An 18492-nucleotide genomic window follows, 5' to 3' on the forward strand; every position below is an offset into this window, starting at 1 on the left:
ATTAACAATATCAGTTCATTCTTCACATACGTAGTTTCTTTATACACGATATAATTTATTAATTATATTTATATTTAATCAAAAACATAGCTTCTGCATATATATTTTATTATATTTAATAATAGGTAGTAGATGAGTACATTAAGGAGTACATATATTTATATTTATATTATATATAATAAGTTTTTGAGCTCGTGCGTTGCTAACACCACTTTTAAAATGTATCATCACGGGTTCTTAAACTCAAATTAATATTTAAAATTTATTACGATTTTTTACACACGTCTGCAAATTTTACTAAAAAATTACAAATTACAAATTTTACTAAAAAATCTACCAAATTTCTCAAGTTTAAACCCGATTATATGCTACTCCACTAAAAATCGTCGTCTACGGTTCTATGATTAGGTTATTAGTATTACATAACAATTTATCATTCACTAGTTTTCCTTCTCATTTAATCGCATTGCCAAATTCATCAATTGACAGGTAAACCATTGATCCCTCTCAATCTAAGCCTCATTGTGTTTATTATTGTTGTTAACTAAATTAATTTGGATTACAGGCGGAGGTGTTTGAAGAAGAAAATGGCACCTCCGATTTTATCGTTAGCGTTACCATCGGAAACGGGTCGGGTTCTCAGTATCCAGTCTCACACTGTTCAGGTTCCTTCTTTTTTTGATTAACTCATCATACATATTCATTTATTGTTTATTCATCAATTTGTGTATATATAATAACGTATATATGAACTATGCATATCAAATACTAGGGTTTCGCTTAATATTGTTACTAAAAATCGAATTTATTTGAGTTTCTTATTAACCTAAGACATCATTAGGTTATTTGAGTGCTACAAAATGTACAAACTTGTCTATGGTGAGAGATTTATGTACTGTATTATATATTACTTGTTTGTTCACTAGTGTTTGAACTCAACTTTGTAGTTTCAGCGTTGGTAGGTACAACTATAATGCAAAGTTAGTAACTCATTAGTGTGGTTTATTCTTGTGTATTAATAGGGTTATGTTGGCAATAAGTCGGCTGTGTTTCCGCTTCAACTACTTGGTTATGACGTCGATCCGATTATGTCGGTACAGTTCTCAAACCATACAGGCAAGGTGCTTTTTATTTACTTTGCGAATAACCAACCGTTACACTCGGGTGTCTACAGTTTAGCAACAACAGGATTTTGGAATTTGCAGGTTACCCAACTTTTAAGGGACAAGTGCTAAACGGAAAGCAACTTTGGGAGTTGATTGAAGGCTTAGAAGCCAATAATCTTCTATATTACACACATTTGTTGACAGGTACTGTATTTACTAGGTTGGTGCTATACAGGTTTATGTTGTGTTTTAATGTAAAAAAAGTTGATATACTAACATGACAAGTTATTAAATATTTGATTTTGATTGGATTTGATTTCGGGTGAATTATAATAACTGTTGTTGGTGCCGTTACAGGTTACATTGGTTCGGTATCTTTTTTAGACAATGTATTAGAAGTAGTCAAGAAGCTTCGGTCCATTAATCCTGCACTTACATACGGTGAGTGCGACAATTGATAGTTCAAGTTACAAATGTCAGATTATCTAATTTACTGTTTTCCTTCATAAAGCAATTTAAACTAATTTATATATACTTTGTGTATATACTATTGTGTGGCTTGTCAGTTTGTGATCCAGTGATGGGCGATCAAGGAAAGCTGTATGTTCCTCCAGAATTGGTTTCTGTATATCATGAAAAGGTAAAAACTTGATACGTACTCACTGATTACAACATAGAGCATGTTCAATGTACTAAAGTTTAGCCAAATTTTTGTTTTTCAAACTTGGCTGATTAGATATTATCTAATTGTCAATTGTGTCTGTCACTAAGAACTGTAAGATTCAAAGCACCTTAAACGGAAAAGATAACTATTAGCGCGTATACATGTAAAACAGGTTGTTTCTGACTTTCTGTACTCTTCATCTTTTAAGTATGTGATATACTGGTATTTCAATCTAGAATAACTATTAGCGCGGCTGGTTATATTTTTTGTAGGTTGTCCCTGTTGCTACAATGTTGACTCCCAATCAGTTTGAAGCTGAACAATTGACTGGATTCAGGTATTTAAGGCATCCTATTAAGCTTGAAAAAGTTCATTTATAGTTATTCTGCCTTTTTTTTTCTTAAAAAAAAAAACAAGCATTTTATATATTAAAAACTAGCTAGAAGCTAGACAATACACAAACACAACACAAGAAAAGCGACTTAACAAAACAACACAACAACCTACACGACATGAAACCAACACCAAAAACACGCACGAAAAAATAACCCGAAATAATAACACATGATATAACGATGACATCACCAACACATCGAACTACAAAACAAAACGAAACCTACAAGCCTACAATCGAGCCTTCAAAGCCAAACAAAACCTATGAGCACGAAACCCAACTACGCTATTGTCAGCATCTTCCAAACCCGCAATCACCCTTTTAATTATTACCTGCTCGAACCGTCTACATTGATCACGATACTTTTTCATCTCTTCCGTTTTTTGTTCATTATGCCTTATTAGTCCTTGGTACTGTTGTAAAAGTCGGCCGACCGGTCGGTATGGTGACTAACCCGTCCCGTTTTGCCCAAAAACGCCTAAAAAGTCGGTCAAGGCTAGATAGTTGGGTCAAATCGGGGTTGAGTCGGTCAAAGTCAAAATTGGTCAAAATTTTAATATTTTTTAAGTTGGATTTTCTGTCATGTATCTATATTTGAAATGTTTGTGTTTTATGTTTGATATATTTATGTGTAATATATGTATGTTTTATTTATTTATTATTTAAAGTCAACGTTGGTCAACGCCCGACTCGTCTCCGTCTCGTCCCAACTCGTCTTCGTCTCGTACCGAATTGTCTCCGTCTCGTCCTGAGTCATCCCTCCAAGGTCCTGACCGAATTGTCCCCTCACGACTTCTACAACCTTGGTCCTTGGTAAAACTACTAAATAAGTAATCAATATTTTCCATGTTAACTCTGGCTTTAGATTCCTACATAACTTGTATAAAGTCGGTATAATACGAGGCAATGCTCTAGGCATGACTAGATGGGGCACGTATTACGTATCTTGCTATTCGCATTAACCAAAACTATTTTTTCTCTAATAAACACACTCCTGAAAATGTTTATATCATATGCTCGTTTATGTTATGCAGAATTGCATCTGAGCATGATGGGCGGGAAGCATGCAGGTATCTTCATGCAGCTGGTCCAAAAAAGGTTTTTTCTAAAACATGTAATATCTGATAATTTACAATGACAGTTTCTTTCTTTTTCTTACTTCTAGTAATAAAGTTTCTATAGCTTTACATATTATTCATATACCTAGTTTTTTAAGTTTGGCCATCTTAGGTATTTTTTTTATTATTTTATTTTTTATTTTTACTTTTTTCAGGTTGTGATAACAAGCCTATTCTTAGATGGGAATCTTCTTCTAATTGGAAGTCATGAGAAAGAAAAGGTACACACATAATAAATTGTTAGCGACTTAATTTCAATTTCTTTACTTTGTTCTGACTTTTATCTATCTATATAATAGGGTGAATCTCCTGTGCAATTCAAGATTGTGATTCCTAAAATCCCTGCGTATTTTACAGTATGGCTTTTCTACTAAATAACTATAACATTTTACAACAACGACAACAACAACAATACCCAATCCCGCACATGCGAGGTATGGGGAGGTGAGATGTAGACAATCTTCCTTTACCCTAGAATAGAAAAGAAGTCGTTCCTCTAGCCATGAGTCGAGAAAAAAAATCTCTACTCACAAGGAGAGAGAGACATCCCTCTCTCTACTCCAGGATAAAGAGATTGCTTCCGTGAGGACCTCCGGCCAAATAAATAAATAAATAGATAATTAAAATAGATAAATAAACAATAAACAAAAATAAAGTATAATATATATATATATATATATATATATATATATATATATATATATATATATATATATATATATATATAGTGGTAGGATCAAGGAGGAAGTAACCAATCGGGGGGAAGCGGGGGGAAGCAAATTTATTTATTTTTTTTTATTTTTTTCGTTTTTTGAAAAAACTTTGTTCACGAACATTATAGATTGGATGAAAATATGAACATTTAATAAAGACACTTTGTGATAAATGTTTTTATATGTTCATATTTTCATCCAATCTATACTGTTCGTGAACAAAGTTTTTTCAAAAAACGAAAAAAAAAAAAGATTTTGCTTCCCCCCGCTTCCCACGATTGGTTACTTCCCTCTTGATCCTACCACTATATATATATATATACATATATATATATATATATACATATATATATATATATACATATATATATATACATATAAAAAAGGGACGCCACGGAAATGGTAGAATCAGATTTCCGTGGGTTTTAAAGCATGCCTGAAGTTCAATTTAGGCGCGAAGCGGCAGTCAAGTCGTCACTAAAACGACGCCTGCTATTGCCTCACAATATAGCCAAAGTCATTAAGAAAAGAACTCGAAAAGTATGCTAGGTGGAAGTTGTTGCGCAAGCAAAGAGCCAGCCACCTGTAGCAAACCAAAAACCACTCATGCACCTTTACGGTAGACATCCCCGAAACCACAAAACTAGATGAGAACCAACCAAGCTCATGGGCAAAGAAGGTCGTCCTCAGTCATAGTGATCCCAAGATGCACCGAACGATGCGAGTATAAATACATATAAACATACATACCCAGACATTCATTTATACCTACAATCGTACATAAACCTACAAACAAACATGCATACATATACCCATACATACTTGCATACCTAAAACATACAAACATAAGCATACCTGCAAACATAAACATATATATTTCCATGGGTTTTATATGTAGTAAATACTGGATTTTTTTTATTCCAGTTCTGATGTATCCCTCCTTATGGTTGCAGGGGACGGGCGACTTGATGACTGCATTGTTACTTGGGTGGAGTAATGTAACGACTATTTTTTCCTTTGAAAATAACTTACCGCCCTCTATATTCTTTAATCTAAAATAAATAAAACTGTTGTTTCATAAACTGTCTGTCGTTTTGTGTTGCAGAAATATCCCAACAACCTTGACAAAGCAGCAGAACTTGCGGTATCAAGCTTACAGGTAGGTCACCGTTTCCAGCTAGATGTATGTATATATTTGAAGTACTGAAAATCTTGAGTTTGAATACATGCTATAATATTGTAAACCAATTATAGGCAGTTCTGAGTCGAACATTGAAGGATTATGAGAAGGCGGGGTATGATACGCAAACAAGCAGCTTGGAGATTAGATTGATTCAGAGTCAAGATGATATTCGAAACCCAGAAATTAAAAATAGATCTCAGCTATACGATTAATTTGTTGTACAATTAGGTTTCGTACAATTATAGTACGTACCTAAAACTTTTCTAGTTTAAAAGGGTAATAGGGTATATTTTTGTAATGAATTTTAGCTACTTCACATCATATCAAACTAGTACTAGTATTTTTCAGATGGTTTATATTTAAATTAGAGCTATATTGTCATATGTTGCCTCAAATATAGGTCTATAATGCATTTAATTTTATGCCAGATTTTCAACTAATTACGCCATTTTTGTTGATAATCTGTTGTTGGAATATGTTTCCATTACGGATTTGAGTATGTGTTGTACGATTTGTTTAGAGGGAAAATTTCTTAAGTGAAGGATTGGATATGTTCGAATGATTATGTAGGTATGCTCTTTCTTTTTCAGAGTACTTGTAAGATCAGTCTGCATCACATCCCTCTGTTGAAATTTCCGATTTCAGGTATGTCATGAAAGGGGTAACAATGATTTTAGTTTGTTAAATTTACACAACAATGATTTTAGTTGGTCAGCGTGTCCTCCTAATGATATGTTTTATGTCTTTTCTTAAAGATGATAAGGAGGATTGTGTGGAACAAGATAAAGAGCAGGCTGCTTATCTTGAAGCTATGATCTGAGATATTTAAGAAACATAGGGGCCGGTTCATTAAAAAGGGCGTGTTAGCGTGTACCGTGTTAATCCCTCCCAATTATAAAACGGTACTATCTAATTTAGTTTTCAGTTTTGGTACCAAAGTACTTATAACTTAGCGGTATTCGAGGGGTCTTTCAACCAAAGAGGTTAGAGGTTCAAGGCCGCTCGTTAGAATATATTCGTGTTGGGTGTGTGAGTTGTTCTAATAAAAAAGGTTTTCAGTTTTAGTAATTACTTCTTCCTTCTTCTTCTTCCCCTTCTTCTCCTCCTCCTCCTCCTCCTCTTCCCCTTTTCATGTTTTGTTTGTAATTTTGTACTGTGAATATTTGCATATAGATTGTGAAGCACTGGTAAATTAATTATATATCATCACTTACACCCTCATTGAGCCCGCATCAAATTTTGTGATATATAAGTTGTTTAGGTGAGGCTAAGTAAGCACTTAACGAAGACATTACATATCTTGTTGAACATAAGGTGTCAAGGTTTTATGTACTGATTAACTTCTATATACATTTTGTAACATAGTAACCCTTTGTTTAACTTCCTGACCTACTTAGTACAGCTTATTGTTCTGGAAGACTTTATGTTCTGTGTTGCTACGCGGTAGTGATAAGTCGCCAGATCCTAACGGGTTCTCATTTCGATTCATTAAACATTTTTGGGACCAAGTCAAAGGTGATATTTCACGTTTGTGCATCACTTCCACGAAAACAACGTACACCCCCAAGGGATGTAATTCCACGTTTATTACTTCAATCGGGTTGCGTGTTGGATCTAATGTCCCTCAGCTTGTGAATTATGCAGATGATGCTCTTCTCATTGGAGAATGGAATAAATGTAATGTGTAACGACCCGTCAAAATCGCTATTGACGCGGCACGTTAATCATTGATTCCACAGTGAGGTTTTGACCTCTATATGATACGTTTTGATAAAATATTGCATTCATTAAAATAAGTGACTTTCTAAACATAGAAAGTTATAAACATGTGGGCGAGTGCTTAGGTATAAGCAAAACCCCGAAATACATAAGTCTTTAATTTACAGGTTGACATCACAGTCCAGTTATTTATTACACAACGCAGTTTTATTTTGAATGCAATAAACTTTGTACAAAGCATGAGAGACTCCATGCAGGCAACAAGCACATCACAGCGGAAGCATTCTAAGGACCTGAGAATAAAACATGCTAAAAAGTCAACACGAATATTGGTGAGTTATAGGTTTAATTGCTCGAGTCATAAACATATATAAAGATAGACCACAAGATTTTATTAAAAGTTTATCAATAGATTCTACGTAACAGAGCACCCTGGTAACTAAACTTAACGCTATAGTGATAATTACCCCATTCGTTTTAATACACGCAAACCAACGTGTCTTAAACTCAAATAACATACGTCCGTTAAAAGGCTAGCGCTCTAGCTCGGACGGGGATGTCAAGCCCTATGGATCCATATACAATTATTCGCGCCCACCAGTCCATATCCTATGTACTGGCAGCTACTAGTTACCAAAGCTAAGGGATTTTCGGTTTAACTCAGTGTAGAATTTAGTATGTACTTGTGTCTTATTGCGTTTAAAATAAATTGCATGTATTCTCAGCCCAAAAATATTTAAAGTATTTAAAAAGGGAGACTATAAACTCACAGTTCAATATTGAGACTCAATATTGTAGGCAAATTTCGTAGACGTAATGATGGTAGACGATCGTATGATTGGCCTTGGATTCAAGAACAATACCCCAAACAATACCCAATATTTCCTTAGCTTAAAGCGGTTTGAAACCCGAATTAAAAACACCCTCGTATATATCTTATTATTATTAAACTTAAATTTAAAATTATAATTATAATATAAATATTAATATTGAGAGATAATTATGTGTGAAAAATATCGTCGAACAAACTGCGTATTTATAGTACTTTACGATTTACTGTAGCTCATGCGATCGCATGAGTTTTCAGTGTTTTTGCCATGCGATCGCATGGCCGCCTTTCCCGTTTTGTTTGCTAGTTCGTCGACATCAAATAGTATTTACTGTAGCAAATAGTGTTTACTGTAGCAAATAGTGTTTACTGCAGCAAATCACTGTAGCAAAGTCGTTTTCACTGTAGCACTGTAGCAAAATACGGTTTCACTGTAGCAAATAGTGTTTTACTGTAGCAAATAGTGTTTTACTATAGGAAAGTCATTTTTTACTTGTACATATATATATACATACATAATTGTTCATGAATCGTCGAGAGTAGTCAACGGTAATTGTATATATGAAACAGTTCTAAAATTTTTGAGACTCAATCTAACAGACTTTGTTTAACGTGTCAAAATAATAAATCGTATAGAGAATTGGTTTAAATAAGTCGAAATTTTCCGGGTCATCACATAACCTCCCCGTTAAAGAAAATTTCGTCCCGAAATTTTGATTAGTACCTGTTTTATGAGCGATATCAGTGAACAAATGTGGATACTTTTGCTTCATTTGATCCTCACGTTCCCAAGTAAACTCGGGTCCTCGTCTAGCGTTCCAACGAACTCTAACTATCGGTATTTTGCTTTGTTTTAATTGTTTGATCTCACGGTCCATGATTTCAACAGGTTCTTCGACAAAATGGAGTTTATCATTGATTCGTATTTCATCAAGAGGAATTACGACATCCTCTTCAGCTAAACATTTCTTCAAATTTGACACGTGAAATGTGTCGTGAACACTACTAAGTTCTTGTGGTAGCTTTAATCGATAAGCAACTGCTCCAATTCTTTCGGTGATTTCAAAGGGTCCTACGTACCTAGGACTTAGCTTTCCTCGTTTACCGAATCGTACAACGCCTTTCCAGGGTGACACCTTCAACATGACTTTGTCGCCCACTTGAAATTCTAGCGGTTTTCTTCTTACATCAGCATAACTCTTTTGGCGACTCATGGCCGTTTTCAATCGCTGTTGTATTTGAATGATCTTTTCGGTGGTTTCATGAATAATTTCTGGTCCAGTAAGTTGTCTTTCTCCTACTTCACTCCAACAGATAGGAGATCTGCACTTTCTACCGTAAAGTGCTTCAAATGGCGCTGCGTTGATGCTCGTATGATAGCTGTTATTGTATGAAAATTCTGCCAACGGTAAGTGTAGATCCCAACTGGTTCCAAAGTCAATCACGCATGCCCGTAACATGTCTTCCAATGTTTGTATTGTTCTTTCACTTTGACCATCTGTCTGTGGGTGATAAGCGGTGCTCATATCTAATCGAGTTCCCAATGCTTTTTGTAATGACTGCCAGAAACGTGATGTGAATCGGGTGTCGCGATCAGATATGATAGAGATGGGTACACCATGCCTGGAAACTACTTCCTTCAAATATAGGCGTGCTAATTTCTTCATACTGTCTGTCTCCTTTATTGGTAGAAAGTGAGCTGATTTAGTTAGACGATCAACTATCACCCAAATAGTATCATGACTACTTGTAGTCCTTGGCAATTTCGTAATGAAATCCATGGTTATTCTTTCCCATTTCCACTGCGGAATTTCCGGTTGTTGCAGTAATCCTGACGGCTTTTGGTGCTCAGCTTTGACCTTTGCACACGTCAAACATTTGCTTACATAAGTAGCAATTTCTGTCTTCATATTAGGCCACCAATAAAACTTCTTGAGATCGTGGTACATTTTTCCGTTTCCTGGGTGAATTGAGTACCTCGTTTTGTGTGCTTCATCCAGTACTAGTTGCCTTAGGTTACCATGTTTTGGTACCCATATCCTACCAGCAAAATACAGGGTTCCATCGGCTTTTACTTCAAGTTGTTTTTCTAACCCTTTGCTCATTTCGCCTTTTTCGTTTTCTTCTTTTAAAGCTTCTAACTGTGCTGCTTGAATTTGCTGTGTGAGATCAGTACGAATTGTAATATTCAAAGCTCGAACCCTAAGAGGTTTTACTCTTTCTTTTCGACTTAAGGCATCAGCTACAACATTAGCCTTTCCGGGGTGGTAACGGATTTCACAATCGTAATCGTTTAACAACTCTACCCAGCAACGTTGCCTCATATTGAGTTGTTTTTGATCAAAAATATGCTGAAGACTCTTATGGTCAGTGTACACTGTACACTTGGTGCCATATAGATAGTGTCTCCATATTTTGAGTGCAAAAACTACTGCTCCAAGTTCTAAATCATGCGTCGTATAGTTCTTTTCATGAATTTTTAGTTGTCGTGAGGCATATGCGATGACTTTTGTGCGTTGCATTAATACACATCCTAAACCTTGGCGTGAAGCATCACAATAGATCACGAAATCATCATTTCCTTCCGGTAATGGCAAAATGGGTGCAGACGTTAACTTCTTCTTTAATAACTGGAATGAGGATTCCTGTTCTGTGGACCAATCATACTTCTTTCCCTTTTGAGTCAATGTAGTTAAGGGTTTGGCGATTCTAGAGAAATCTTGAATGAATCTTCGGTAGTAACCAGCAAGACCTAAGAATTGGCGAATTTGTGTTGGAGTCTTCGGGATTTCCCATTTACTAATGGCTTCGATCTTGGCGGGGTCAACTTTAATTCCATGTTTACTGACAACATGGCCCAAAAATTGTACTTCTTGTAACCAGAAATCACACTTCGAAATTTTGCGTACAATTCTTCTTTCTTGAGTATCTCCAGTACCAGTCTTAAGTGTTGCTCATGTTCTTCCTTGTTCTTCGAGTAAATCAATATGTCATCGATAAAAACAATGACAAATTTGTCTAAATACGGTCTACAGATGTGATTCATTAGATCCATGAATACTGCTGGAGCATTAGTTAATCCAAAAGGCATGACTAGAAACTCATAGTGACCGTAACGGGTTCTGAACGCGGTTTTAGGAACATCTTCTTCCTTCACTCTCAGTTGATGATATCCGGAGCGTAGATCAATCTTAGAATAAACACTTGATCCTTGCAATTGATCAAAAAAATCATCAATCCTCGGTAATGGGTACCGATTCTTGATCGTTAATTTGTTTAATTCTCGGTAATCTATGCACATTCTCATAGATCCATCCTTCTTCTTGACGAATAGAATAGGAGCACCCCAAGGTGAAAAACTAGGACGAATAAATCCACGGTCCGATAATTCTTGCAACTGGTCTTGTAATTCTTGCATTTCTGAAGGTGCAAGTCTATATGGAGATCGGGCTACAGGTGCAGCTCCTGGTATGAGATCAATCTGGAATTCTACACATCTATGTGGAGGTAGCCCCGGTAATTCTTCTGGAAATACTCCGGGATATTCTCTTACAACCGGCATGTCATTAATGCTTCTTTCTTCAGTATCGATCTTCTTTATGTGTGCCAGAATAGCATAACAACCTTTTCTTATAAGTTTATGGGCCTTCATACAGCTGATAAAGTTCAGCTTTGAGTTGCTCTTCTCCCCATAAATCATTAATGACGTTTCATCCTTACGAGGGATGCGGATTGCTTTCTCAGCGCAAACAACTTCCGCTCTTGTTTTGGACATCCAGTCCATGCCAACGATTACGTCAAAACTTCCTAATTCTACGGGTATCAAATCGATTTTGAAGGTTTCACCAGCGAGATTCATTTCGCAACCATGGCAAATTTTATCGGCTTTTATCAGTTTACCATTAGCTAATTCAATAGTATATTTATCGTCTAGAGGTAATGATGCACATTTTAGTTTAGAACTAAAGTCTTTACACATATAACTTTTATCAGCACCCGTATCAAACATAATAGAAGCTGGTTGATTATTAACGGTAAACGTACCCGTGACAAGATTAGGATCCTCACGTGCTTCTCTGGTACTAACATTAAATGCCCTTCCACGTGCGGGTTCTTTGTTCTTCTCCTTATCAGGGCATTGATTTATAAAGTGACCAGACTTCCCGCATCCAAAACATTTCTTGACATCGGTCAGTTTTGTCTTTACTTCAGAAACGGTGGCATAACAATCTTTCGCCACATGTCCTTTCTTGTTGCACTTATCACAGACCACTTGGCAATAACCTGCATGTAAGACCCAAATATTTATTGTAGATAATGTATTTATGGTGTACTATGCATGTATGAAGTGTACGAAGCATGTACGTGTTGCTTGCTCGAACGTTGGAGGAAACTGGACATTGTCTGAAGTGACGAGGAGTGTACGTATCTTTTCAACCCCAAATAAAGTTGGTGTTAATGTTTCAAAGCCTTACCATTGGAAAGAAAATCTTATTACGTTTCCAACGATATTTGATTCATCGAAAACGGAGCTACGGTCAAAAATTTATGGCCAAAACAAGTTTCTGAAATCTGACCTGCAGAGTGGAGTGGCGCTCCACAATGTGGCGCGGCGCGCCGAATGGGTCAGAAGCAATTTTCAGCCTTTTTAAAGGCTTTAAATGAAGGGTACTTTGGTCTTTTCACTTGGGGTCGATTTAGGGTCATCAAAACTGATCCTTTGATCAGTTTGGATCAAATTCTCACCAACCAAAAACACTCTCAACCATTTTTAGAGAGAGAGTAAGGGTTTAGAGAGAGAGGGCTTGATTTGGGGAAGAAGGAGTCGATTTCTCACCAAAGCTCGGGTTCTAAAGTTGTTCCTTTCGTTCTTGGCTACGCGGTGATAGTATTGGTAAGCTCAAACTCCGAATTTCATTGTTGATTTTGCTATTCAAAGTTAGGGTTTGAACTTGATTTGTTGATAAACCCATTTAGACTCATGAAGTGACTTTAGTGATGCTAGTAATCGGGTTTATTGTTATTGTTGGTGGATTTCGGTTTGGTGAACAAATTGGTTATGTTTAGAACTTGAAATTGGGTTTAATCACTAGGTTTAGTGATTGTGGAAGTATTGAAACCTATTTAGGGTTGTTTGGTTGACTAACTTTGACTTTGGGTCAAATTAGGGTTTGGTGGTGATTATGACCCGATTGGCGATTTAATGAGGTTATAAACTTAAAATGGATTAAGTTGAAGTATAGAACCGAGTTAAATGTGTTTTGGTGTCAAAACTTGTAAAGGATGAGATTTTGACCTTTATGGGTCAAAATTAGGGTTTAAGTGTCAAAATGGGTATGACACGTGTTTAACACTTGAGTTCGAGTTTAATTGACATATTGGGACCATTCTCACTTGTGTTAGTGATTATGGGTTAGTTTGGGCACGGTTTGTGCTTGGAAGTGCATTTGGGTCGAAATTGCACTAATAAGTTGAATTGGGTTGAATTGTGAATCCACTCTAAGTGTAATGTTGTAATTGTGATAATGGATTAGGTATTTCCCATTGGCGACTTGCGGATTACTTGGAAGCACTCTTCAAGACTTCAAGGTGAGTGTTAATATCCTATATGCATATGTATGTGTAGGATGGGTGCGGGTCGGGTGAAGTGATTCTCGGCTATAGAGCTCACTTCACATATAGGTGGATTTGATGGACTTGTGCATAGGTCCAATTGGCACGGTTGTGCGTTTTGGTTGACTACCTTTGGCAAAGTACACATTTTGGGTGTACGTTATCACACGTGGTTGTGAGTGGAATAATTATGCGTATGTGTATATAATGTATTTATTTGTGTCGTATGAATGTGGCATTGTCGCGTTGCTTAAGACACCACATGGTAAAGAAGTGGATGTCGCGTTGTTTAAGACACCACATGGTAAAGAAGTGGATGTCGCGTTGTTTAAGACACCACAATGTAATGGAGGGGATGTCGCGTTGTTTAAGACACCATCCATCGTATTGAATGGCATGTGGAATCGTCGCGTTGTTTAAGACGCCACATTGTAAAGGGTGAGTGAGTCGCGTTGTTTAAGACATCACCCGGGGGATTAGTGACTACGCGTTGATTAAGTAGCACTAACGGATGTTATGAACTCCAACGGTCTTGTATGTACCGTTTCCCTTGTTCGAATTGGTTAACCATGGTTGTATGAATTATGTATTGGCATATTTAATTATGAACTATATGCTATTGGTATTGCTAGCTAATGTGGATTTGCGGTTATTGGTATATGCACGATATGTTGCATGATTGTCGAATTGCTAATTCGTGATTAATGTTGTGTTGTCGTGATGAAGTTAACCCTCCGGGGGTAGTTATTGGCGTTGTTCACATTGACGTTGGTGAACTTACCTTATTGATGGTATTATTAGCTTGTTGCTTAGTGATCGTACGGTATACTTAGATTAGCTTGCCTTTAGGCTTGGACGCTCCGGTATGCGGTATTTGTTTATTTATGTGGCGTGTCCATTTTATGCATATATATGTATGTAGTATATTATCATTCACTAAGCGTTAGCTTACCCTCTCGTTGTTGACTCTTTTTATAGATTGCATGCGGATGGTGGCTCGGGTAAGCGCGAGGATTAGAGGACTTGTATAGTTTGCGTAGAAGGCTTGCTTTTGGATTCATTTAGGATTGGGTAGCGTATTCCCAATCGCCATGCTCGGCTTTGTTGTATTAAAAGTCTTTTGGTCAAATATTGTATTTCGGTACTTAAGGTGGTAAAATGGGTCGTTGTGGGACCCGCTTCGTAAACTCAATTTTATTAATTAAACGTGCTAGTTTTATATATATGAATTTATGGTTAAAAGCGTTTTGGCTAAAAATGTCGGGAACTAGTCAAACATTTTCGTTAAATTGACTTCCGGGGACAGCGGGCTGTCCAGGTGGTTTGGCGCGCCGCGCACCCACCTGGCGCGCCGCGCCAATGAACTGCACCAGAAATTTTTTTTTTTTTGTTGTGAAATTTAACTGGAATTGTCGTGGTTTGGTTTGGGTTGTTACAAGTGGTATCAGAGCATGGTCTAAGGGATTTAGGCGACTTGAGATAGGTGCCTAGACTTAGACTTTTGTGTGTGCGTATTTGCTGCGGGATTTGTAGGAGAACGGGACGGACGAAAATTTGGTTAGTGCCTTAGCGTGTAGGTGAACTAACTAGGATATTGTGTTGTGTTGTGATGTTATTCCTTGCGTATGTTTATATGTGTAGGAATTTTGTTGTGTTGGTTATTATCATCGAGCGAGGCGGTCGTTGTACTAACGAGTCGATACGGCGTGTGTGCGTAATAAGAACTTGCAAACCTTATTACGGGTGCAAATCGTGTCTAACGAGTGATGTACGACGAGTGTTTAGCAAGATGGGACGGTGTTGTGCGTGCGGTTTTATACGTTCGTGGACTAATCGTTTTGCATTCTTTTGAATGACGACGCGAAACGAGACCGAGGCGAATAACGTGGAGTTTAACGCTAGAGTTGCGGCCGCCGTTGCGGAGCAAATGAGAGCGTTTCGAGAAGAAATGGATAGGAAGTATTCCAAACTTCAAAGTAGTGGCGAAATGAAGCGTTATCTTAAGAGCTTCATGAGGACTAAACCACCGATGTACGACGGGAAACCGGATCCATTGGTAAGCACAACTTGGATTTCGGATGTCGAAGGGCGTTTTCGCACGATTGATTGCCCTCCCGAGAAGAAGACGAGGCTCGCAACTAGTTTGTTGCGGGGTAGGGCAAGGGATTGGTTGGATGGTAAGATTGATCTTGTTGGTGGTGAAACGTTTATGGTCTTATCGTGGGACGAGTTTAAGGAGGAATTCTTCGAGGAGTTCCGGACTTCGGCCGATTTGTGGGAATTGCGTAATGAGTTGCGAAACTTGCGACAAGGATCTATGGATTTGAGTACTCTCAAGACGACCTTTATGGCGAAGGCTCGTTTTTGTCCGGAGTATTTGGGAAGTGATCGTTTGTTAATGGGGGATTTCTATTGGACTTTGAATGACGACTTGAAAAGTAAAAATTAGTCGTGGTCAAGCGAAATCGTTTTCGGAATTATTCGACTTGGCTAGGGGTTTCGAGTCGCATACACGATCGAAGAAGGGTGAACCTTCAAGGGAGATAAGGGTTGTTTCTTATGGTGCTCCGAGTAAGAGGACTAAGGGTCCGAGCGTGAGCACGGGTGGTGCACAGACGAGTATATCGAATTCTAGCGCGTCTAGATGTTACAATGGTGGCATGAGGAGTCACAAGTCTTGGGAATGTTCGATGCCGTTTGAGTTTGAGTTGTTAATGCCTTGTGTTGTGCATATTGTTGTTATGGGTGACGTTCCTAATGGAAGTACCCTATGGTGACGTTTGATTGTCGGGCGAAGGGCGTAAGACTTGGTGCAACCAAGCATTCCTTGATATTTGAGAAATGTTTCTACCAAGCCACGGAAATGGTTTTGGTGTTCGATTGTTAAGCGCGTGTTCGCTTTTATGTTGAAGTGATGAACCATGAGGTTCGTCGGGTGGTTGGAACCCTTGAGATCGAGTGTTTTTAATCTCGATGTGTGTTGGTAATGGAGTCTACATGATGCAACATTAGGTGCCACTTTTATACCTACTAGCGTGGTGTTCGACTCCGATTGTGTTGCGGTACGCTTTCGTTCAAAGTGTATAAGGATTGGTTAAAATCCTTCGTGAACTCGAGGTTAGAGCGTGATGTGGTGATGGGTCGTGTGTACCCAATCGTTGGTAAAGTCTACATTTGGTAGCACTGTACGGTAGTACGAGTTATGGATATGGAACGTAGTTCCAAGTGGGGGAGTTACACTCCCGCACGAGGAAGTTTTAGGGTGAGATTTCGGATAGTGCTTATGGTAGATCCGAAACTTGTGTTGGGACCTAGTTTTTGGTCGATTTGTGGTGGAGTACAATTTTGGTTCAAGTTGTACTATTGGTTTGGATTTAAATTACCACCGAGGTGGTAATGTGGTAAATCTCATTGTGAGATAATGGATGTGTTTGACGAGCAAGGTGAAATCCCTCGGTTAAGGGATGTGTGTGTGTCGGATTCTCTTTTAGAGAATTATTGTTTGGTTCCTATGTTTGATATAGGTGGTTCTTGCTCGATAGTGTAGACGGTTAGCGGTATCCGTTAGGGTTCACTATAGTGTAGCGGAGCGCGATGTTGCACTACTCGTTGTGTGAGGTATTGTTATAGTGGTGAAGCATGACTTTCGGGGTCCGCTGACTTCATCATGAGGTATTGTTATATCGGTGAAGCATGACTTTCGGGTCCGCTGACTTCATCCGGTGTTGAGTGATCTATCAGTTGTTTTATACTCCTATGGTGGGATCGTGAGGACCGTATTGTGTGATTACTGATGCGATAGCCGTATTTCGCTCACATGTCGTTACGGGCGTGACAATGGTCGATTTTGTACGCCTAGGGTTTTAAGTTGTTATAGTCGATTGGACGCTAGCGGTTCTAGTCGTTCGCTTATGATGTTACGGTAGTTGCGTATTGGTTGTATTATGCGCTACAAGGGATGTTTAGTGATTGGTGTTATCCGTAAGGATTCGTTTGGTTCGGTCTTCATCGTTTCGGATTGTTGACTTTAAGTTGAGACTTGGTTGCTTTTAGCGTTGTCCTTGGTAAAGGTACGCTAAGGAAATTAATATCTCGGTATGAGATTGGTTGAGTTTTCCCGATGTTAGGGAAGGAGTATGGTGTTAGTGCTCGGATTGTGGTTTTGATAAATCACGGTTGACGACTTTAGTTGTTGAAAGTGATCCATTGGGAAGAATGGTCTAGGAAAGTTCGTATTGGGACTTGAGTGAGGATCGTTAAGCAGGTCCGGATTGTTTAAGTGGAGAAGATCACGAGGACGTGATCGAGTTTAAGTGGGGGAGAGTTGTAAGACCCAAATATTTATTGTAGATAATGTATTTATGGTGTACTATGCATGTATGAAGTGTACGAAGCATGTACGTGTTGCTTGCTCGAACGTTGGAGGAAACTGGACATTGTCTGAAGTGACGAGGAGTGTACGTATCTTTTCAACCCCAAATAAAGTTGGTGTTAATGTTTCAAAGCCTTACCATTGGAAAGAAAATCTTATTACGTTTCCAACGATATTTGATTCATCGAAAACGGAGCTACGGTCAAAAATTTATGGCCAAAACAAGTTTCTGAAATCTGACCTGCAGAGTGGAGCGGCGCTCCACAATGTGGCGCGGCGCGCCGAATGGGTCAGAAGCAATTTTCAGCCTTTTTAAAGGCTTTAAATGAAGGGTACTTTGGTCTTTTCACTTGGGGTCGGTTTAGGGTCATCAAAACTGATCCTTTGATCAGTTTGGATCAAATTCTCACCAACCAAAAACACTCTCAACCATTTTTAGAGAGAGAGTAAGGGTTTAGAGAGAGAGGGCTTGATTTGGGGAAGAAGGAGTCGATTTCTCACCAAAGCTCGGGTTCTAAAGTTGTTCCTTTCGTTCTTGGCTACGCGGTGATAGTATTGGTAAGCTCAAACTCCGAATTTCATTGTTGATTTTGCTATTCAAAGTTAGGGTTTGAACTTGATTTGTTGATAAACCCATTTAGACTCATGAAGTGACTTTAGTGATGCTAGTAATCGGGTTTATTGTTATTGTTGGTGGATTTCGGTTTGGTGAACAAATTGGTTATGTTTAGAACTTGAAATTGGGTTTAATCACTAGGTTTAGTGATTGTGGAAGTATTGA

The 18492-nt window shown here is 38.0% G+C and overlaps 1 protein-coding gene across 1 annotated transcript; it reads left to right on the forward strand.

The window, feature by feature from the left end:
• Positions 1-366: 366 nt before the first annotated feature.
• Positions 367-5542, forward strand: LOC139892147 (pyridoxal kinase-like). The gene is made up of 13 exons (XM_071875188.1): positions 367-489; positions 566-665; positions 1023-1116; positions 1206-1310; positions 1464-1547; positions 1673-1746; positions 2043-2107; positions 3199-3262; positions 3438-3503; positions 3582-3638; positions 4949-4993; positions 5101-5154; positions 5250-5542. Exons 1-13 carry the CDS (start codon positions 401-403, stop codon positions 5388-5390), a joined length of 1038 nt encoding a protein of 345 aa, XP_071731289.1. The 5' UTR covers positions 367-400; the 3' UTR covers positions 5391-5542.
• Positions 5543-18492: the final 12950 nt, after the last annotated feature.

This window comes from Rutidosis leptorrhynchoides, chromosome 2 (assembly GCF_046630445.1).
Source record: "Rutidosis leptorrhynchoides isolate AG116_Rl617_1_P2 chromosome 2, CSIRO_AGI_Rlap_v1, whole genome shotgun sequence".
Taxonomy (NCBI): Eukaryota; Viridiplantae; Streptophyta; class Magnoliopsida; order Asterales; family Asteraceae; genus Rutidosis; species Rutidosis leptorrhynchoides.